Here is a 23,729-nt window from a genome sequence, read left to right as displayed (position 1 = left end):
TGTAAAAGGAGCTGCAAGTGACGATACAAAGAGCCTAAGGATGCAAAATGGGTGAATGTCAATTGCAGGCGTATATGAACTGTTCCATCCAATGAGAACGACCGGATCCATAGATCCAAAATTTGATCTATCCTACTGCGATTGTGATGGGTATGAATGAATGAATGAATGAATGGATGGATGTATGTAATGTTTTAATGTGATGTATAAATTGGTATATAACTTACAGAAACCTAATCCACCCGCCCTCACCCATTACAAAATTAACATAGTGTCTCATGCTCCCACCTTTTCCTCGTGTTGCCTTCCCATGTGGTTTGTTTTCTCCATTAAGATCTTCTCCCACCACTGCATCACCTTCCTCTTCCTTGTCCCTCACTCCTTTCTTCTGGGACCTTTTTACATGTGCCTTCTTAGAAGCTCATAGCCTTTTTAAAAAAAACTGTTTTCTCTCTACAGCTCTGTGAAAAGGTTACAGCACAAATCTGGAAAATATTATCCACAGGAAAACCCGGATTATGCTCGAAGGGTAAGGCATAGGTGATGGTATTACCCTCAATAGTGGAGGTTGGTGTGGTGTAGATGGAGGGTTTGTGTGTCTTGTGCCTTAGGTTTAGTAGTTCCACAAGCAGCTGCTGTGTTCTCGCGTGAGAAAACAAACCTTCTTTTCAATGGATTTCTCCTGCAGATTCCTCGTCTTGATAGATATCCATCATCCAACTCTGCTGTTTGGAAACTTTTCGACAGGGGGGTGTAGTGGACTGATGCCCCAAGAGGTGTGAAAATTGCCCTCAAGAGGCCTCTCCCATGGCACACCTCATCCATCAGAGCCATCCGCGCTGGTGCCCACTCCATCGGCCACAAAGGCTGCGCTACAAGCGGCTAACCCCCTCTGCCTCGGCAGCCAGGGTCACGGGCCGAAGGATAAGCCCTCGACATTGAGGTCGGAGCCTTTCAACCGCTATCGCAGACAGGCTTTTTGGACTCAATCTGGTCGAGTTTCAGCACCAATCAGGCCAAGGAGTATGAAGAGGTCGATCCCATCTTTGTGCGACCATTGTCTACTGTTTCGAGGACCAAGATAATTTGGCGCTTGCTCAGGGCCTCCAAGATGCCAGTGGTTTGGGCACATCTCCAGAAATTGAGATGCAACAAAAACAGCCCTACACTCAGTCGAATGTGAAGTTTAAGGCATTAGTGGAGAAGGTGGTTGACACCCTCGGGCTCAAGTCGTCCGCCACTCCCCATCAAGGGTATGACCTTATGGATATCTTGGATGAGTACCCGGCTATTGAGCACAACATGCCCTTCAATCAGGCCATAGCTGACCCCTTGAATTCCATCTGGCGAAATCCATGGAATACGCCCCCCCCCCCGGTGAATACCAATGCCACAGGAAAGTACAGGCCGGCAAGGGGGGAAACCTTCATTCCCATCAACACACCCTTCGCCCAGAAGGGATGGTAATGCAGACTGTCACCATATCCTCCAGGCCCTGCGGTATCCACATCAAATCTCCCTACAGACAGGGAAGGGAAAAGCATGGTGCTTTGGCCAAAAAGGTTTTTGCTCTCAAGGCCACAAACGTAGCTTTCGGTTTCGGTAAATTCTCCTACTGTTTGTGGAAGGCTTTCGAGCATGCAGTACAATACGTCCCAGAAGGTCCTATGTGGGACCGATTTTATACAGCTGCTGGAGGATGGGATGGAAACTGCCAAGCAGTCTTTGCAAACTGGCCTGGATATTTCTGACTGTGTTGGGCACTTCATGAGGCCAGCAGTAGTTATGAGAAGGCAGGCCTATTTAAAAACTTTTCCCACAATGTACAAAACCGCCTAATAGACATGCCTTTTGATGGGGAGATGCTCTTCGGACAGAAGGTGGATGAATCTTTGGAGTGTAAACTTGCTGCTAAGTCGCTGGGTCTGGCTGCGCAGCCGGCTAAAACTGCCTTCAGCTTTGCCTCTAGAAGCAGAGGTTATAGGCACGGTGTGCCCTTGGGCAGGAAAGCACAGCTCCCACAAGCCCTGCAAGAGAGGCAGAGGTTTCTCGCATCCCAGAAGGGGCAGAGGAGCTTCTAAGGGCCAGCAGACAGCAACTGCGGCTCGTACGGCTGCGCCCTCGAAGCTGCTTTGATTTTCCCATCCCCAGATGTACTGGTTGGACCTTTGCCAGGGCATTGGTCCCAGTGTCAGGGTATAGCCTCCAAAGCCTGGGCCCTGCAGTTAATTTGGTGGCGTTGTTGCCTGCCCCTTTTAAAAAAAAATCTCTGGAGAGATGCCCCCCCCACTCCCGCATCATCACCGATCCAACTGAGACAGGAACTCCAGGAAGAACGTAGACCTGTTGTCGAAGGGTGGCATGGAAGAGGTGCCACCCGATCATGCAGGGTCGGGCTGGTATTGCCAGTATTTCCTGGTACCCAAAAAAGGTTCTCTGGACCTCTGGGCTCTAAACAAGTGCTTGAGAAAAGACAGATTTAGGATGGTGACGTTAAGAGAAATTCTCCATGCTCTCGAGCTTCAGGACTGGCTGGTGTCCATAGACCAGTAGGATGCCTATTTCCATGTGCCCATATATCAGAAGCACAGGAAATTCATGCAGTTCATCATTGGGGAGAAGCACTATCAGTTCAATGTCCTGGCCTTTGGGTTGGCCTCCTCTCTAAGGTTCTTCACCAAGCTCATGGCTGTAGTCGCGGCTCACACACGTGATCTGGAGTCCACGTATTCCCATACTTGGACGACTGGCTGATCCGGGGGAAGTCGGCAGGACAGGTTTTGTTTCACCTGGAAGACACCAGTCTGCTACTGCACATGCTGGGCTTCTCCCTGAACGGAAGTCCCACATGACAACGGTCCAAAGGCTCTAGTTCATCGAGGCAGTCCTAGACACTCGGACAGGGCAGGCCTTCCCTCCCGAGGAGAGAGCCGACAGCATACAGCAGATGGTCCAGTTGTTCCAGAACCACGCCACCTTACCAGCAGCTTCTTTTCTCCACCTTTTGGGCCACCTGCATTTTCCCGTTGCCAGAGGCCAGACTGCGCATGTGATCCCTTCAGTGGCTCCTACCGGACGAGTGGTCTCAGTATCTGGGGACTCTCTTGGATCCTCTCAGGGTGTCCAGCCAGGTAGCTTGCAGACTCGGCTGGTGGGACGCGTGCAGGAATATTATGGCAAGGGAACCCTTCTGGCATCCATGGCCTCAGACCCGAGTGATCATGGATGCTGCCTTGAAGGGTTGGGGCGCTCACTGTGAGGATTTGCAGGTGAGCAGCCTTTGGACAGCTACGGAAGCCAAGTGGCATATCAACAGACTGTCGTTGCGAGCCATCAGGCTAGCCCTGAAGGCCTTCGCCCCATTGCTCAAAGGGAAGCATGTCCTGACTCTGACGGACAACACGGTGACCATGCACTACCTGAACAAGCAGGGTGTAGTGAATTCCCGTCCCCTCTGAACAGAAGCAATGCAACTGTGATTCTGGTTGCTGGAGAATCAGATCTCTGCAGTTCATCTGGCGGGGGTAGAGAACAGCTTGGCGGATGCTCTGAGCAGGCAGAGCATGGTCTCACATGAGTGGAAAGTGTTCCAGGATGCCCTCGAAGAGGTCTTCGCTCTCTGGGGTACCTCAGCAGTGGATCTGTTTGCCACATAAGCCAACAGGAAGTGCAAACAGTTTTACTCAAGTGAATTCCCAAGGGGTGTGTTTCTGGTGGATTGGACCTTCCCTCTCCATTACGCATTACCTATGATCCCAGTCATTCCTTGGATTCTCAGGAGGTTGAAGAGGTTTTGAACGACCATGATCTTGATCGCCCTGGATTGGGCGAGGAGGACGTGTTACACCAACCTCTTGGTTTTGTTCATCGATCCACCTCACCGTCTGCCTTAGTGCCTGTATCTCCTCACCCAGTCGGAGGGTCGGATACTGCACCCAACCCTGGATTCCCTCAACCTACATGCGTGGCTCTTGAGCAGATGAGGTATGATGACTGGGATCTCTCCAACGAAGTTCTTGAGGTGTTGCTGGCTGCACACAGATAGTCTACAGGATCTCTGTATGCATGAAGGTGGAGATGATTTGAGGCGTGGTGTAGGAGGTGCGAGGTTGATTCCCATCTCTTGCTCTACCACGGCAGTGATGGAGTTCCTTCTGTCGCTAGCCTCCACAGGCCTTCAGGTTACAACGGTCAAGGGTAATTAGCAGGCCTTTGTGTTTAAAAGGTCCCTGGATCAAGATTCTTTTTTCACTATACCAGTCATGACCCAATTCCTGAAAGGCTTTCTAAACAAATTTCCGCCAACTCCCTTTGCTGTTCCAGATTGGGACCTTAACTTAGTTCTGACCTTTCTTACGGTGGCTCTGTTTGAGCCTATGCATTCTTGTTCGCTTAGGATGTTGTCCCTTAAGACAGCCTTTCTGGTTGCCATCACATTGACAGGAGGGTAAGTTAGCTGCAGGCCTTATGCTGCAAGCCCCGCTTTTTGTGTTTCTTCAGAGAAGGTCTCTCTTAAGGTTAGACCACGGTTCCTTTCGAAGATGGTTTCGGAATTCCACCTTTCACAGTTCACTGACTTGCCAGTGTTCTTCCCTCCTCCTCAGCCCCTCTAAGGAGGAAGAGCGTTTTCACTGTCTCAACCCGAAAAGAGCCTGGAGTTTTTATGTTGCCGCACAGCAGAGTTCAGGAAGACAGACCAGTTGTTTGTCACCCATTATCTTTACCGCAAGGGTCTTGCAATCACTAAACAAACCATCTGACACTGGATCATTGTATGCATCTGAGTGCGATCAGTCCGTGGGAAGCAAAGTCCCACTGGTAATCGGGGGGCCCATTCCACCAGGCGTGTCTCAGCTTCCACGGCCCTTCAAAGGGGGGCGGGGGGTGGTCCCTCTTTGGGACATTTGCTGTGCTGCCATGTGGTCTTCATTACTTTTACAAAGCATTATGCTTTGGACGTTACACTTGGGGCTGATGCACGTTTTGGCAGAGCGGTTCTGCAGAACCTGCTTGTATAATCCTTTCTGCCCTCCTCCTTTTAGCTTACTGCTTGGAGAGTCTATCAAGATTAGGAATCTGGAGGAGAAAAGCAAATCCATTGAAGGAGAAATTATTTACCGTAACAATCTTTCTATGGATTCTTCTCCTGCAGATTGCACAGCATCCTTCCCAGCTTGCCCCGCTCAGAAACTGTTGTGGCTCTTCGCTTCTGATTTCATGAGGTGAATTGGCGATGGCTTGGGGGGTGCTCATCACAGTTACTAAAGGAAAAAAAGAAAAAAAAGAAAATTCTAATTGGAATGTTTTTAACCTGTAGGTTTCTGTCCCATAGTTGCTTTTTAAACCTGGTTAGCCTCCTTCAGTTTTCCTGTGCAGCATTTGGGCACAGGAAAAATTGGGAGGAACTGACCCATGGGGTGTATATATATGCAAAGCCAGATGTCGTGTCTGGGCCTGACTATTGAGAGTCAGACAAGACGCATCGATTGTCCAGTCGGTGTCCACTAGACCCCCTGTCGAAATGTTTCCGAAAAGCAGAGCTGGATGATGGATAGCTATCAAGATGAGGCATCTGCGGGAGGAGAATCCATGGAAAGATCTCCATTTATCCGTTTTGCCAGAGAGATGCTCAAAACTAATCCATCAGGTGAGATTTCACCTTCTCCGTTGCCTCCGTCTAGTCCAATATCTGCTATGGACTCAAACCACTTAAAACCATTTGGGTGCTTTGCTCTTACTGGCTCTGCAAAATACTGCCTAGGACCAAACCGATTCCATTCACCTCTTTGAGGCATAACTGGGGTTGTTCTGAGGCAACGACATTTGATCTGATAGCTACACCTAGTCCACTCAGCTATGCCATTGAATGTGAGATAAGCTATTTATGAATAAGGTGAACTAGAAAATGCACACCACTTCTGTCGGATAATGCCCTATCCAAAATCCACTATGCAATCTGTCACTTTGCAATCTGTCACTTTGCCTATTCATTAATTTCTATGTCCTTTAAAGAGGTTTATCTTGAAACCTGTTACAGGGTTGAGCATGCACACTGGAACAAAACCTGGCATAAAAGGAGTTAATGTGATGATACACCCTCAAGTATTAGACTAATTATTTTCTTAGCCCACTTAGCGCAGTGATTAAAATTTGCTCAGGAGAGCACTGATTGCAACAGGTCTAGGAAGATTCAACCAAGTGTTTGTTACATTCACTTGTTACCAATTCAGGATCAAATCGTTAAAATTATGTGAACTATTTAAATACATTAAGGACGTTTTGATACTATGGTCATTTCGAAATTGGATTGCATCATCCAACGTATTCCTCATCTTTAACATCTAATGCCCAGCTTCAGAATTCTTTTTTCGCCCTGCGTCGATGGCGTCGAGTCAATGTCCCTTGAAAGCCTCCATCGAGGGTGACGTAATCCGATGTTATAAGTAGTACGCACGGCGCCCGTTGGCCTCGGTTCTGTTTTCCAGCAAATGTGTTTGCGTTGTGAAACTCAGTGAGCCTTGTACTTCTGAAGTACTGCTGTTATTCATCTTTTTCAACATTGTGTTTGTCTTCTACCCTGACTCCTCCTCGTTCTGGGTTTAAGAAATGTAAGGAGTCTGGCTCAAAGATGTCGATTGCGGATCTGCATCAGGTCTGTCTGTGGTGCCTGGGCGAGGGCCATGAGATGGATAGTTGCTCGAAATGTCAGAGCATGACATGGGGAAGGTCTTGCGGAACGACTGGTGAAGTTAAAGGTAGGCAAGTGTCTAGGGGCGACTCTCCTCGTCGGAAGAAAGTCTCCTTGTCGGAAGAAAGACAAGCGATCACGGTCCTGTACTGGTTCCTGCCACTCTTCCTCCTCGTCGAGGCGTTTGAACCGAAGGCACCATCGGTTGCCTTACTCGTCTTCGTCAGGGGCTACTCCTGAGAGGGTGACATGCGCGTCCAAAACGTCAACTCCAGCAGAGTGGAAAGCTTTCCGGTTGGCTATGTTTAACATTTTCGAGAAACAGTGCGAGGCTCCGTGTGCGCCTTCTGTGGAAGCTGGCAAGGAGCAGCCTCGGCCAGATACACTCGAGCCCGAGTTCACGCTGTGATCCACATCGAGAGGCCTCGAGACAAAGTGTCGAAGGATCACTCGAGACTGGGAGAGAGGTCAAGGTCTCCGTTGTCGGAAACTTCAAAGCCATCAACGCCATCATTGGTGCCCATTCGGTCTTCGATGCCAGTCAAGCCTTCGGTGCCGTTACCAACGCAGTTGAAGCCGATGGGGCCTAGTTTACCGGATCAGCCCCAGGTCATGTGGATCCTCCCAGGAAGGCTCACCTTCAACGCTTTCTAGGCCTTTGTGCTCATGCCAGAAAAATCATTTGTCCCCCTTCCTAAAAAGGATTTTTTTTTTTTTTTAGAAACCTCACTTCAATTTTTGAAGAGGAGGAACATTCGGATGGGGAGGATGCCCCCTTTGGGCTCCAGTATGAGACTCCTAATGTGCTGGAGTGCCTCATTTCTGAGGAAAGCAGAATGCAGGAACTGTGTGACACTTTGCATAATGCCAGTGGTATTGATACCTCTCCGGAGTTGGAGGTCAGCGAGCTGGAACCAGGGGAGCATGCTGACTCTTCATATCGACACCTTGTGTCTAATGTGGTAGTACTTGGGCTGGTCCAGGCCCCCAGAGCATTATGTTCAGGATGATCTTATGGATATTTAGCATAAGGGTCCGCCTACGGATCCTGTGTTACCTTTCCATGTAACTCTTCAAAAGAGGGTGGCCAGGAATTGGGAGACCCCGGAAACTAATCCGGTGGTGGCAAAGTCTCTTACATGAAAATTCGGCCCCTCCAGTAACTACCCTGGCTATCTGCCCCAACACCCCACTCCCGAGAGTCTGGTGGTCCAGGCAGCTACGGCTACCTCGATGCAGGCCGCATACCCTACCATTCCTCTTGATTGGGACAATAAGCACATAGATGGATGGGCGCAGATGGTATTTTCGGTGCAGAGTATGGCGTTGAAATCGGCCAACTCGACCTGTGCGCCTGCAAGATTTTCGTACACTATGTGGGAGTGCATCTCCATGATGGCGGAGCACATTCTAGAATGGATTCTGCGGATAGTATCAGCAGATCAATGGCTACAAGCACCGTAATACGCAGGTTTGCATGGTTGCAGAAGCCGGGCTTCGCACCTGATGTGCAGGCTCGTCTTCTCAACATGCCATTTGACGGGTCTCATCTTTTTCGCAGCAAGGCTGACTAGAGCCTTCAGAAGTTGCAAACCTCTAAGGCGGCAGCCAAATCTTTAGGTGCTACTGTTAGGCAACCTCAGCCTTTTCATTCCCGTAGACCACCGTGGAGGGGTAGATCTTTTCGCTACTACTCCTCATTTGGAAGGGCGAGAGGCATGGCCAGTCAAAGAGGCCAGCAAAAGTTCCCTCGTGGTGGATGAGGTAGAATCGCTAAGTATGCTCCTGCTGCAGCCTCTTTAACATCGGCCGCTGCAACGGACCAATTTACATCGGCCGCTGCAATGGACCAATTTACAAGGAAACACACTTTGAGGATTCTGGATCCGCTCCTTGTGCAGGAGAGTTTAACCCTACTAGAGAAAGGCGCTATAGAACCAGTGCCTGTGGCGGAGAGGAACAAGGGTTGGGATTCCCCATATTTTTTGATTCCCAAAAAGGACGGGGACTGAGACCCATCTTGGACTTGAGATACTTGAACAAGTTCCTCAGGAAAGACAAATTCAAGATGGTCACTTTCTCAGATCCTTCAAGCCCTCCAACTTCAGGATTGTTTGGTGTGATTGGACCTTCAGGATGCTTATTTTCATGTGCTGATCCATCTCAAGCACAGGAAATACCAGAGGTTCGCTGTTGGCGGCTCGTACTATTAGTTTCGAGTCCTGCCATTCGGGTTGACCTCCGCCCAAGGGTATTGACCAAACTGATGGTTGTGGTGGCAGTTTCTCAGGAGATGGGGGATTCAGGTCTACCCCTACCTGGACGATTGGCTGATGGGGGCAAGTTCTCCCGAAGAAGCCTTGGATCATCTCGATGTTACCTGCCACTCCCTTCACAGACTGGGCTTCTCCCTCAATTTCAAGTTGTCCCAGATGACACCTTCCCAACAGCTCCTGTACATCAGAGCTGCTTTGGATACTTCCTTGGGAAAGTGCTCGCCTCCCAAGGTGAGGGCTCAAGACCTTCTCCAGATGGTAACGAAATACCAGAATGCCCATAATCTTCCGGCCTTCAAGTTCTTGAGGTTGCTCTGCCTCATGCCACCCTGCATTGCCCTGGTGCCAGAGGCCCACTTGTGAATGTGATCCCTTCAATGGGCTTTCCGATGGCAATGGTCCCAGTTCTCAGGACAGATGTTGCATCGCCTTTAGATTTTGCCTCCCAGTCTGAGTCTCACGGAATCTTCTGTGGTGGGCTTGTGAGGACAATGTTCTGAAAGGCGAACAATTTTGGCAAACATGGCAGGAGATCACTGTAGTGACGGATGCCTCTCTCACAGGGTGGGGAGCTCACGCCAACCAGCTGACGGTCAGCGGTCATTGGTCTCCGGAGTCCAAGTTACACATCAATCTTTTGGAGCTGAGAGTGATGAGACTAGCGCTGAAGGATTTTCTGCCATTTGTACGGGGAAAGAATGTCCTGATAATGATAGACAATACAGTGGCCATGCACTACCACAACAAGAGAGGAGGTATAGGGTCACTGCCACTGTGCAGAGAGGCAATGCAGCTCTGAAATTGGGCTATTCAAGAATTAATCTCCCTCTCGGCGGTTCATGCTCGGAGCAGGCAGAGCAGTCTCCCACGAGTAGGAACTAGCCCAGGAAGTCCTTCAAGAAATCTTTGCCAGCTGGGGAACCCCTCAAGTGGATCTGTTTGCAACCAGTGTCAACCGGAGGTGCGAACTGTACTGCTCAAGGGAATTTCCTCCGAGAGGAGCTCCACGAGATGCATTCATGGTGTATTGGGAATTCCCACTGCTGTATGAGTTTCCTCCAGTCCCCGTCATTCCTCAAGTAATCAGGAGGTTAAGGAGGTTCAGAAACTGCATGATCCTCATTGCCCCGTATTGTTCGGAGGGTCGGGTTCTCCATCCAGAGGTCAACACTCCCAATCTTCACGCTTTGTTTCTGAAAGGTTGAGGTACAAGGATTGGGACCTCCCCGATGACGTGATGGAGGTGTTGCTTTCGGTAAGATGGCCAGCAACGAAGTCTCTGTGCCGTTGGAATGTTTTGTAAGTGGTGGAGGGACGAGAATGTTGATCCTTTGCAGTGTACGCACCGGATGTTCTATCCTTTTTGATCTCATTGGCACACAAAGGTCTTCAGGTTGGTACCATTAAGGGTTACCTGGTAGCGCTTTCCACTTTTAAGTGCTCTTCAGAGGAATGTTCATTTTTTAAGATCCCTCTGGTCACTCAGTTTCTAAAAGGGCTCACAATTGTGTTGCCACCTTCTACATTTCAGGTTCCAGTGTGGGACCTCAACCTGGTTTCACCATTTTTGATGGATGCTCCTTTTGAACCCTTGGACTCATGTCCGTTGAGGTTGTTGACCTTTAAGACTACATTGTTGCTCTTACATCTGCAAGAAGAGTGAGCAAGTTGCAAGCACTTTCTTCCAAGCCGCCCTTTACTATATTCAACAAGGACAGGGTTGTGTTGAGGGTAAAACCCCCCTCCTTGCCTAAGGTGGTTTCGGGCTTTGACCTACGGCAGAAAATTGTGCTGCCAACATTCTACCCTCCTCTGGATCCTAGTAAGGAAGAGGAAAGGCTACATTGGTTGGACCCTAGGAGAGTGCTGAGCTTTTATATTCCCTGGATGTCCAAATTGAGAGTGGACGACCAGCTCTTTGTAGGGTACACCGGACACAGACTGGGCCAGGCTGTTTCCAAGCAGACCTTGGTTAGGTGGATCATCCTCCTTATTTCTGAATGCTACAGGCTGGCAGGCAAGCACCCTCCTGAGAGTTTGTGTGCCCATTCCACCAGGAGCATGGCCACCTCATCTGCCCTGCAGAGAGGGGTACCTATTAAGAACATCTGTGATGCAGCAACGTGGTCATCTACACACACACGTGTACTAAGCATTACTCTCTGGATACTTCCCACGCTCAGGATGTTGCATTTGGTAAGGCAGTCCTTTATTCTGCCTTCTGAGAATTCTGCATGTTAAATTCTTCTCCATCCTCCTATTATGGATACTGCTTTGGGACTCTGTCAGAGATGAGGAATACTTTGGAGGGCACAATCCATTTGAAGAACAAGTTACTTACCCCTGGTAACGTTCTTTCAACTGGCTGTTCCTCCAATGTATTCTTCATCCCCCTCTCATCCTACCCCTCTGTAGAATTGCCCATGCTATTGCAGTTGTCGTTCCCACAATGCTTTCCTGCCCATATTTATGGGTGCTTCTGATACACGAGGAAGGGAAAAACAGAACTGAGGCCAATGGGTGTTGTGCAAGCTACTTATAACATTGAATAACGTCGCTCTCAACCGAGGCCTTGGAGGGACATTGACTCGACGCAGGACACCCTCTGCCAAAAAAATCTCTGAAGCAGCCGAAGTTGGACATTACATGTCAAAGATGAGGAATACGTTGTAGGAACATCCAGTCAAAAGAACATTACCAGGGGTAAGTAACTTTTTCATTCAAATCTACCCAGGTGATTTATAATTCCAAAAGGAAGAGGTGATGTTTGTAATAGATTTTTCGAATGTCCTTTTGCAGCTTTTAAACTTTAAAAAAAAACATGGCTTCATTTTCTAGTGTGAAAGTAAATGGCAAAAGGGTCGGATAAAATGTAGTTTCTTGAAAGGCCACTTTTAAAAGTGCACATATCGGATTTGCCTTTTATTATGAATACAAATGTATACAGGTTCAGTCAAGCGGCAGTGTCTTAGTGTTACCGGCTTACAAGAGTACATTCATTTATCAAATAAAATATTTTTTAATTTCCTTTTGGTAAAAATACGTTCTATATACAAATGGTTTCTTCTTCTTCCATTTACTAGTGACCTGGGTAATATGCAGGCATGTAATTGAAGGTAAAAGAGGAATACAGATTGCTCAAGAAGACTTGAGGCTGTCTTTCACCTTGAGTGCCAAACACCATCAGTAATATGGTGGGTTTAGAAACTGCAAGAAAAACATAATGTGAAATTAGAATCTGCTGTTTCAGATATGGTGCCCTAATGCTCAATCATAAGGATGCCAACCTGTGCCCAATTTGAGTGAAACACATGTTTGGTTGTTGCATCCTTGGGAGACATCAGTCTTGGGTTGATAAAGCCATCTATAAAATAGCACTGCCTTTTAAGACCATGACAATTTTCTGCTTGAAATGTTCAGCTAATGTAGAGTGCGGATTGACTCTGTTCAGGATGTAAACTTCTGAGTGTTGCCTCTGGGTTGTGATGTGCATCTTACTAGCTGAAATGGCCCATTCTCCCTTGATCTTTAGTCAAGTTTCAGCTTTGTGTAGGCCGAAAGCCTCTGTTCAGCATATGCAGCTCTGCCTCCTGTGTTATTTCAGACTTGTCCAACTCCAGCAGTGCATCTGACTGTAGCCTAACACAAGTCAGCTTAATGTGCCAGTCAAACCCTGCCAGGCAAGTCCCCTTTGATACATTTCACTCTTGATCCAGTTCTGCTGGGCTTGGGGGACGGTTAATCTACATGGGAGCCAAGTGCTCAAGGCCAGGGGCATCACCACTGGCCTTCCCAGAGCTCTGGCCAGCCCGCATTACACCCTTTCCCTCTGGGGAGGGACTGGGACCCTGCTGGGGCTCCCTGGGACCACTGCTGCGCTGGGGTGTGGTCGACCCACATATGAGGCAGACGCCCCAGGCCGGGGGGCAGCACCCTTGGCAGTCCTGGAGCTCTGGCCATGCAGCGTTACAGCTTTTCTCTCCAGGGAGGGATTGTGACCCCGCTGGGTGTCTCTGGACTGCCACCGGGCTGGGGAGCAGTCGACCCACGTATGAGGCAGGCCACCAAGGCGGAGGGCAGGAACCCCAGCCATCCTGGAGCTCAGACCACATTAGAGCTTTTCCCTCTAGGGCGGGGCGGAGACCCTGGCGGGCTTCTCCAGGACCGCTGGAGGCTGGATGACCCATGTGTGAGGTAGATGACTGGGGCGGCACCCCAGGTCTTCCTAGATATCTGGCTGGGCCTCATTATAGCTTTTCTTTTCACGAAGGGAAGGTACCCCCACCGGGGCTCCCCAGGACCCTTGCTGGGCTTTGGGTCGGTCGACCCACATAGGAGACTTTTAGGAAACATTTCTCCAGCATTGGAACTTTCATAGATTTAGATGCTTGAATATTCCCCGTCAGACTGGCAATCCTCCGTGACAGAAATTAATTATTAAAAATGTTCTATATACATCCATTCTCTCCTTGAGAATGCATGTAATTACTCAATTATGGCCTATAAGCCATTCTGTTGTGTAGTCCCTCCACCTCACTTTGATCCTTTATGGCCCCAACCATTGAGGTGACAGGATTTAAGCTCCGCCCCAGTCAGCCATCTTCAGATGTTGCACCACAGTTTATCAGACAGAAGGAATCCTCCAGCTCTCTGAGCTTTCAAAATTCATTTTACCTTTTGTGTGTAGTAGTATTTGCTTAAAATATTCTACTGTTTTCCTATCCTTAGGTACTTGCTTTTCTGAGTCTTTGGACTCTGAGAAACATTTATATTCATACTTTCTCGTCGAGTGAAAGTTCTCCTCAGCATGACTGAGTTTCAGCCTGTCAAGAAGCCTTCCCTGTTGGGGGACTGCCCGAGGTGCAGAAAGAAACCGGTCTACATGAAGGATCCACATGACCACATTATTTACTGCTTATATCCACATGACCTCAACAAATGTGACATTTGCAGGACTTTCTCCACCAAGACCCTGCACGACAGACACCGGAGACTTCTGTTACACCTAGAAGCCAAGGGTCTGTCCTCTGACGCGGAGTCTGCCAAAACAGCTCCTGTATCGTCTACCAAATCATCTGAGAGGCAAACTTCTAAGAGAAGGGAATCTTCAGTGGAAAGGAGTTCCTCTGCCTCATAAGGCTAAAAGAAGGTTGGAAGCCGCTTCTTCTATGCCTCCCTTGGACCGAGGACAACACAAAGCACGGCATACTGAAGATAAAATCAAAAAACCGGGGGGGGGGGGGGGGGTGGGAGCAGCTGTCCACAAGCGGCAGCAAGGTCCGGTACGCACTGTCGACCAAGCCGTCGACCAAGGCACCGTCAACGACAACACTTCAAACCTCATCTTTCATGACAAAATTCTCATTGATGAAGTCATCGTCCACGAAGCAGTCGTCATCGAAGGAAGCGCAGCTCTTGTCGTCGAAGCTCTTGTCGTCAAAGCTCTTGTCGTCGAAGCTCTCGTCTACGGGTCAAACCTCTTTGAAGCCTTCGTCCACGGACCCATCGTTGATGAAGCCACCATCGATGAAGCCACAGTCGAAGATTCCAAAACATTTGGTGTCTTCTGAAGAAATAGATCCCATAACACCCTTTGCTGACATCACTGATAAACCATCCGAGGTGAGCATGCTTCATATGTCTTTGGGACCAGCGTCTCCAATTCCAGTTACACCTGAGCCAGTTGGAGCACAGCTGTCCCCTTTAAAATAGATGACAGAATTTCCTGACGCCATTCGTCAGGAGGAGTTCTCGGACACAGAATTGCCTGGTGAGAAGCCTTGCTGCATTCCTAAGGTAAACAGCCCTCCTTGGCAAACAAATTCAGAGGACATGGCTGATCCTTATGACCCGGTGCTCATGGCATCGATGCAAAGAATCATTGAGGAGTTTAACGGGCGCCAAAAACTACAGAAGAGGTCTTTTGTACCTAAGGAAACCCCCTTGAGGGATACTTCACCTCTGCATAGCACTCCCAGACACTCCCCGCCCAGGAGTAGACCTCAGAAAAGAGCACGGTCACCTGAGCCTTCACATAGATCCAGGAGCAGAACAATCAGTGCTTCACCGACAAGAGTCCCCTCTCCAGTATCACCTCATAGATCTCGATCACCAGTTCGAGATCCAACTACAGTATCTTCGTCTGTGTCAGTATTTGATTAGCAAGAGGACCCGTTCAGAGATTTTTTGGATCCGGAGGAAGGAGCGATTACGCAGGAACCGGATGCTCCCAGTGAATGGGATGATTATATTGTCGAGAAACACAGGAAGGACGACTCGCCAGGTGAAGCATCACCTCCAGACGATTTGGTATTGTTTCATACGATAATTGGTAAAGCTGCGGACTTGTTCAAGATACAAGTTTCTTCGGAAGAAAAGAAGTCTGTGCTCTACGAGCACAGGGACAAAAGCAGAAGAACCGTTACCACCATCCCTCTGCTAGACACCATATGGGAGTCTGGGTCGAAGATACTGGCTACGCCCTAAACCACACCTGCCTTAATTTCAAGACCAGAAAAGAAGTACAAGGCACCTGACTGAGCGTCTTTGTTTAAGGGGTCATACAAAGCCAGATTCAGTCAGTGGCTAGAAAGAAATTAGCCAATCCATCATCACCGCTGTCAGCACCGCCAGACAAGGAAGGTCGTAAGCTGGAAGCCATGGGTAGACGGGTGTCTTCCTCAGCCTCTGTCACTATCAGAGCGGGCAATGCATTAGCAATGACAGCCAGATTTGACCGCAAGCTTTGGCTTTGCATGTCCAAGCTGACCAAACATCTACCAGCAGAATTACAGGAGGAAGCCAGGTGCATCATTGTGGATGGAGAAGCCACGTCAGACCACATGATCGACACAGCTGTCGATGTATCTGAATCAGGTTTCAGACAAATGGCCCACAGAACGGTGTTAAGGAGACAGGCATGGATGAAGGCCACGAATTTCAGGCCGGAAGTGCAGGCACAAATGTTGGACATGCCCTTCGATGGGCAAGACCTGTTTGGCAAAAAGATGGATGACCACCTAAAAGACATCAAAATGGACACAGATACAGCTCGAGCCATCTCTCCTTGAAGGATAAATATAAAGAACGCAGGTCCTTTCGATGTGCAGCGTAAAAAGACAGATGATATACACGTTCCTCCTTTGGTCAGAAATCACAAGGTAATACATTCCAAGGCAACAGATCAATCCGGCAACAGGTATTCCCAGAAAGAAAGGCACGGCTCTTCCCAAGGAAAAGCCCAGAACAAACAGAACTGACCATTCGATTCTTCCCCCTCTATTCCAGACACCACAAGGGGAGGGAGGTAGGTTAAGCACATTTTTTCAACATTGGAATTCGATAAAATCAGACTAGTGGGTATTGCAGGTGGTCAGCAGGGGACACGCCATAGAATTCCTAGACCACCCCCCATCCCTTGCTCCCACCCCTCACAAAGTTCACATGCTACAGAACGTCATGGCAGAGGTTCAAAAGTTACTGGACAAAGCAGCTATAGAGCCAGCCCATATTCCCAGAAAGGAAAAGGTTTCTACTCCCTCTTCTTTCTAATCAAAAAGAAAAACTGTCAATGGAGGCCCATATTGGACTTAAAGGGACTCAAAAAATACATAAAATGCATCAAATTCAGAATGATATCCCTGCAAGGCGCCTTACCTTGGCTGAACACAAACTACTTCCTAGCCACTCTGGACTTCGAAGACGCATATTTTCACATTCCAATTCATCCTGTCCACAGGCAGTTCCTCAGGTTTGCGATAGACCTACATTTTCAATTCCGGGTACTCCCGTTCGGGCTAAAATCAGCACCGAGGGTATTCACCGAGTGCCTGGCGACAGTAGCAGCGAACGTCAGAAGGTTGGGAACGGAGGTCTTTCCATATTTGGACGACTGGTTGATAAGGGCAAGTTCCCTCAGTCAAGCTCAATTGGCAGTGTCGAAAACAATAAAACTCCTAAAAGGGTTAGGTTTTTCGATAAACAACATAAAATCCTGCCCAGTACCCAGCAAGAAGGTTCTTTTTCTGGGAGCCGAATTTTCCACCACCATTCCCAGGGTAAGACCATCAGCGGCCAGAGTAACATTCGTCCTCCGCTCAACATCATTGTTCCTGGAAAAAAAGACAACCACAGTACACTCTTTCAAATCCCTCCTGGCCATGATGTCCTCGTGTATATTTCTCATACCAAACTGCAGACTTGGCATGAGACCGATCCAGGAGGCCCTGGATCAACAATGGAAACAAGCCAATGGTTCATGGGAAGATTTGGTCTGGATACCGAAGGCAGTGCACAAGGTACTTTGATGGTGGAACACCCCACGGAACCTGCTCAAAGGGATGCCATTCCAGGCACCAACATCCACTCTTCTCTTAAGGACAGACGCATCCCTTTCGGGATGGGGAGCACACTTGGCCGACCTTCTAACAAAAGGGGCTTGGTCAAACCAGGAATCGCAGCTCCACATAAATGTCCTAGAGCTCAGGGTGATACGATGGGCTCTAAAAGCTTTCCTTCCAGTAGTGGCGGGTCAAATCTTAACCATCCAGACAGACAATACAAACTCCATGCACTACACAAACGAGCAAGGAGGCACGAAGTCAGATCTTATCTCAGGAAGCTCAACTACTATGGTCATGAGCCTTGCACCACAAAGTACAGATCAGGGCAGAACATCTTCTGGGAGTGGACAATGTCTTGAGCAGTGAGTACGCGTCATCCCACCAATGGGAACTAGATGAAAAGGAAGTTCAACAGATTTTCTCTGTATGGGGCCAGCCACAGATCGACCTTTTTGCCACCAAGGTCAACAGGAAATGTCAGCTATTCGCTTCAAGGTACCCGGAACATCAATCAGCTGGAGATGCATTCTCAGTGGACTGGACAGGGAAGTTCCTTTATGCCCCCCCCATATTCCACTCATAGCCAGAGTTCTGCGACGAATGAAGGACAGGATTGCTCCATGATCCTAATGGCGCCGGACTGGGCACGACAGATCTGGTACCCGACTCTGCAACAGCTATCCCGGTGGCCGCCAATTCGCCTCCAGGCTCATCAATACCTGTTGACTCAACAAAACCACAAAGTCCTCTACCATGACCCAACGAGCCTCTCCCCCAAGGACTTGTTACTGAGCAGCGCAAACTCATGAGCTTGAACCTTCCGGCGGACTGCTGGGACCTAATCGGGGCCTCTAGAGCCCCCTCTACAAGGATCACCTACATGCGGAAATGGACCTGCTTCTCCAAGTGGTGTGAAGCATCTGCTATTGACCCACTTACAGCTTTGGTAGAACAAATACTGCCTTACTAGTTACATTTGGCCAAGGCAGGTCTCTCACTATCCCCCATCAAGGTTCACCTGTCGGCCATTTCGGCATACACGACTCCAGAAGCGCAGTCATTGCTCTCTCTTCCGGCCATCAAGATCTTCCTCCAAGGATTGATGCATACTTATCCTCCTACGCCCTCTTCAGTTCCTTCCTGGAGATTGAATACTGTGCTAATGGCTCTCATGGAACCCCCGTTCGAACCCATTCACAGATGCAAAATAAAATTCTTATATTGGAAAACAGCTTTTTGGATAGCCATGACTTTGGCCAGGAGGATCAGTGAATTACAAGCCTTGTCTTCAGAACCTCCTTTTACTTTGTTTCAACAGGACTGCATCATTTTGAGTACACACCCAAAATTTCTGCCAAAGGTCTTATCGGACATGAGACTCACAGAGCGTATTCTACCATCCTTGTTCCGGAACCGTACATCGGAAGCGGAAAGAGCATTGCACTCCCTAGATGTTACTAGGGTATTGAAATTCTATTTACAGAGAACTAAAGCGTTCCGATTAGCTAACAAACTGTTGATTTGCCTTTGCTGGTCACACAAGAGGGCAGCATATCTCCAAACAAAGCCTGGCAAGATGGGTCTCGTTATGCATCTCCTATTGTCATCAATTGAAGGCTGACCCCCACTCCAAACCGCCTGCAGCACACTCCACCAGAGGGAGAGCGGCATTAGTAGCGTTTCACGCAGGGGTACCCTTGAAGGACATCTGCAGAGCTACTACCTGGAGCACACTGCACACGTTCGCCAAGCACTACTGCCTAGCAGAAGATGCCAACAAGGAATCTGCAGTCAGACAGGCAGTGCTCTGCCACCTATTTGCATAAGGTAGGACCAGCCTCCTTTCCCTGAGTATGTAACCACTGTGTTGCTGCATGATAAAGGTTTTGTCAGAAATTGTTTATGCATCCATGGTTGTATATGTACATATGTATATCATGGTGGCATGCGTTAACTGCTCGGTATTCTATTCAAGCATATGAGTCTATGAAAGATCCAAGGGTGGAGAAGTCTTAGTTACTTAGCTGTAACTGTATTTCTCCAGCATTGGCATCTTTCATAGATTCACATGCGCCCACCCACCTCCCCTTAGAGGCTGCTCCTACGCTCAGCACCCATCATACTGTAGTTTCTACAGTTCAAAATCTGAAGATGGCTGACCGGGGCGGAGCTTCAACCCTGTCACCTCATTGGTTGGGGCCATAAAGGACCAAAGTGAGGTGGAGGGACTACACAATAGAATGGCTCATAGGCCATAATGGAATAATTACATGCATTCTCAAGGAGAGAATGGATGTATATAGAACATTTTCAATAATACATTTTTGTCACTGAGGATTCCCAGTCTGACGACGGGGAATATTCAAGCATGTGAATCTATGAAAGATACCACTGCTGGAGAAATACTGTTACAGGTAAGTAACTACGACTTCTCTCTACTGCACCTTTCCGCCCATTTTTATGGTCCCCCAAACCTTTTGCTTTTATTTTTGATCCTGACTTGAACTTTTTACAGTGCAGTGAAGCCTTATGCTTCACTACACTGTATTTTGCTCATCTGTTATGGGGAAACTGACATGTCCTTCAGGCTGTCAGTACTGGAAAACATTGTTTCCCTTAGTCTAGTTAATTTGTTACTACTTTTAGTAACTTGTGGTAACTTGGTATCATTGTACAATGTATCTTACAATGCAGTACAGTGTGGTACACTTTTGTTTTTGCCCTAGACTAACAGTGAGAGGATTTTTGGTAACTCTAGGTGTGCTAAATAGACAAGCTGATGGCAGCAGTGACTTTTTACAATTGTTTGGTGCTTTTCATTTTAGCCTTACTCAATGTATCACGTTTTGCTACTTAAAGGGGCTAGTGAGCAAACATGGCCATGCCACAAGGTTTTTCGCTTGTCCTTTGGCCATCTTGTTTTTTAGCCTTCTTCCTGGCCTGTGAGACCAGGAAAATCCTTAAATAGACTTCCAGTGCCTGGGAAAGCAGAGGCTTTTGAGGGACTACTGGAGGGCTATGTGCGTTTGCTGGCAGGATGTGGGCTGGGATTGTCTGGTCCCAATCCACAAACTGGTTTCAGTGTGTCTGAGTGTTATGCAGGAGTGTGCCTGCCAGTGGTCATGATTTGACAGCTGCTTTAGTGTGTGTGTGGGGGGGGGCTAGTTCTGCTATTGGCTAGTGGGGGTTTCGGTTCTTACTTGGCTTTTGAGATGAGAGGACCCCTGCACCCACTCTAGAGAGATCCTGGAGAAACATGAAGAAGCCAAGGCTTCTGCCCAGCTTTGAGACCCGTGAGGAGACCGTGAACCGTGTGAAGGAGGCCTGGTGACAAACCTCTGATGCTGTCTTGGAAGAGCCCTGTCTTGCTGTCAGTCTTCAGCAGTCCTGCAAAGGAGCTGCAACCGTTGGAGTGGAGGGAACATCCATACCTGACGTCTGCACGGTACCCTGCGAAGAAGAGCCTTTTCCGAAATGTCCGGGGACTGCCCTGTGGCTGAGCAGCTCTGAGTTTTGGCTACCGTGCTGCTGACATCTTCGTTCCGCATTGAAGCCTGGAACTTGGGGGATCCTCAGCTTGATCTACAAGACTTACCTCAGCGAAATTTCAGAGCCCTAGCATCAAGGGGATAGGAGTGAAAGTCCTACCGTGACAAGTGAGTCCCTTTACGTCACCTTGCTTCGATGACTACCATCCGAAACTGCTTACCCGAGTCGACTCCAGTCCTGAGAGGGGTCCTGCATCGTGTTTTGCTGCATTGTTCATCCGAGAGTCTTTGCACCAGCTAAAGACACCGACTGGAAATCTGCTTGAACCGGCAGCCCCTGCGAATCAAGGGCTGAGGCTAATGGCGGGAAAAGCGACCTTGGACGTGGACATTCTTCCATTCACCTGCTAAGTCCTGTGAAGAATCTGAGTATTTGAGGGGTGAGTTACAATGGTTCTTACCTGCCCCTAAACTCACTGTAAAGGTTTTGCTAACTTTTCTAAAACGTTAACACTTTGGCTTTGCCATTGCCTGTTTGCTCCAGCCTTCTGAAAGTTGGGGGCACTTTTGTTAGAATAATTTGTCCTCTAACCCTTGGAATCGTTCACTGGACCCCAGAGACCCTACCTTAATTTCTTTCCAGCGTTACAAACTGTCAGAACTCTTCCTGAAATGTTGCCATAAGACAACTTGGAGAAGGACCTTTTGAAGGTACGGCTAATTCTCTGTGGACCTTTAGTGCATAAACTAATCTACATTTCCTTTACAGGGGCTTGATCTGTATTATGCCCTACTCAATATGTATTCTATTTTTAGTGTTGTGTGATACTTCTACCTGTTCATCATTTTTCAGTGTTGCTTGGCCATAAATAACTATTTATATACATACTGTCTAAGTGTAATTTGTGACTCCTGTTATGTGAACTTATTGTGGACCCTTTACAAGCTCACTACCTCTTGAGACTTAGCCTAGACCACTCGTCACTGCCACCTTGAACTGGTTTAGCTACAGCTCCCAGAGTTGTGCCTGTCACAATATAGGTTGGCCTTCTATATATCTGTCCCCCAGGTCAGAGTATAGAAAATCAGTCCTAATGGAGCGAGGTAGCCGGGGCAGCATCCCCAGCCATCCTGCAGCTCTGGCTGGTCTGCGTAAGAGCTTTTCTTTCCATGGAGGGAAGGGGACCACCGCTGGGTTTGGGGGACAGTTGAAAGCACGTAGGAGGCAGGTGCCCAAGGCCCGCAGGCATCACCGCACACAGTTATAGAGCTCTGGCAGGGCTGCACTAAAGCTTTTCCCTCTGGGGAGGTATGGGGACACCACCGGAGCTCCTTGGGACTGCCGCTGGGCTTGGGGAGGGTCAACCCTGTTTCTTTTCTCCCCAGGCAAGCCCACCCATGCATGTGAGGTCTAATTTTCATCGGGACATCTGTGTGAACGTGGGGCAGTAAAATGTGGTTTTTAGCAAGCGTTTCGTCATTCCCCAGTGGGAAATGTGTGAAAATAGTGTATTTTCTGTCACATGTTCAACTTTGCAGTGCATTCTGGGGAGGCGATTTTAGGGCGATTTCATGCAAGTGATGCCTGTTTGGATTCTCACGTGTGTCTTATGTTCAGAAATGAAGGGGGTTCCCTGGTTTCCTTGGTGGCTGTGCCACCCCAGGCCCAAATCTGTGAGGCAAGATACGTTTTTAGGCACACCCATGCATGAGAGGTCTGGTTTTTGTCTGGATATGTGTGAACGCGGGAAGATGGGACATGTGGTAGTTTGCGAGCATTTTAGTTGTTTTCCAGTTGAAAATGTGTGAAAAGATATGTTCTGTCACATTTCCAACTTTGCTGTGCGTTGTTGGTAAGAAATTCTAGGGCGTATCACACAATTGATGCCTCTTTGGATTCTCACGGGTGTCTTCTTTTCAGAAATGTATAGGGTTCCCTATTTTTCTTGGTAGTTGTGACCTCTCAGTCCTAAATGCCTGCCCTACCTGCAGGGCTACATGCAGTGTCGATCAGAGCACCTGACATATCTGTAGTTGAGCCCTTTCCTTTTGGACTCCATCAGTGCACCCCCACATGTAAGGTACCGTTTTCAGTGCAAAGCCTGGGGGAATGTGGGCCGGTAACAATTGTTTTGTTTCTTGTCCATTGCTGTGGTTTCGAATGGCTTAGGCTTAGAAAAATACTGTATTTGTCCAACATTTTCCATTTTCTGTGCATTCTGGGAAGAAAAGACTTCTACGATCAACAAAATGAAGATGTCTTTGAATTCCCCTGGGTTTGCCCTTTTGAAAACTGCATTGGTGTCCTTTCATAACCGCCCAGGGTTCCTTGGTGGCTGTGATACCAGATACCCCAGTGCATCAAAATACTGTAATTCTTTCACTTTTTCGCAATTGCCGTGCATTCCAAGTAGTAAAAATCTTGCACCAACAATGCACGCTGGGTGTATTTGAATTCCCACATGGGTCGTCTTTTCGAAAATGTGGTTTTTCTTTTTGCAGGAGTAATGCCCCAGCCCTAAATAAATGGGCTGCCCACAATGCCCAATGCACTCTTACTCTTACCAGACCTTTTGCCATACGTATGGTTTAGCCATTTGCTTCTAGGCCAGGGACAGCGTACCTACACATGTGAGGTACCATTTGTATCGGGACACCTCTGGGAATGTGGCAAGGTAGGACATTTGTTGTTTTCTTGTGGTTGTGATAACGTTTTCATACATTTCCTACTGCGCTTTGTTAAACAACCCTTTCATTTCACAAATGTGCCCTACATTCAGTCGCTGTTTTAGGAGCTGCATGCTTTTGTGACCTGCTTAAGACACCTATCCTTCAAAAAGTCAGTCTGTGTTCTTTCAAAAAAGGTGTACTTGGTCATTCTTCCCCACATTGGTTTTAGCTATTTTCGAACGCAAAGTAGGCCACTTTAGGCTGT

The 23,729-nt window shown here is 48.2% G+C and overlaps 1 protein-coding gene across 1 annotated transcript in view; it reads left to right on the top strand.

Moving 5' to 3' along the window:
• The window catches only part of LOC138579638 (uncharacterized), a 600,935-nt gene that overhangs the window by 552,403 nt on the left and 24,803 nt on the right, over positions 1-23,729 (top strand). Inside the window, exon 8 of the mRNA XM_069649890.1 lies at positions 460-529. Coding sequence (XP_069505991.1) covers positions 460-529 — 70 coding nt within the window. The remainder of the gene's footprint in view (positions 1-459; positions 530-23,729) is intronic.

This window comes from Ambystoma mexicanum, chromosome 3p, assembly GCF_040938575.1.
Source record: "Ambystoma mexicanum isolate Mex_15411 chromosome 3p, UKY_AmexF1_1, whole genome shotgun sequence".
NCBI classification, from domain to species: domain Eukaryota; kingdom Metazoa; phylum Chordata; class Amphibia; order Caudata; family Ambystomatidae; genus Ambystoma; species Ambystoma mexicanum.
This window is presented reverse-complemented; position numbering and strand designations above follow the sequence as displayed.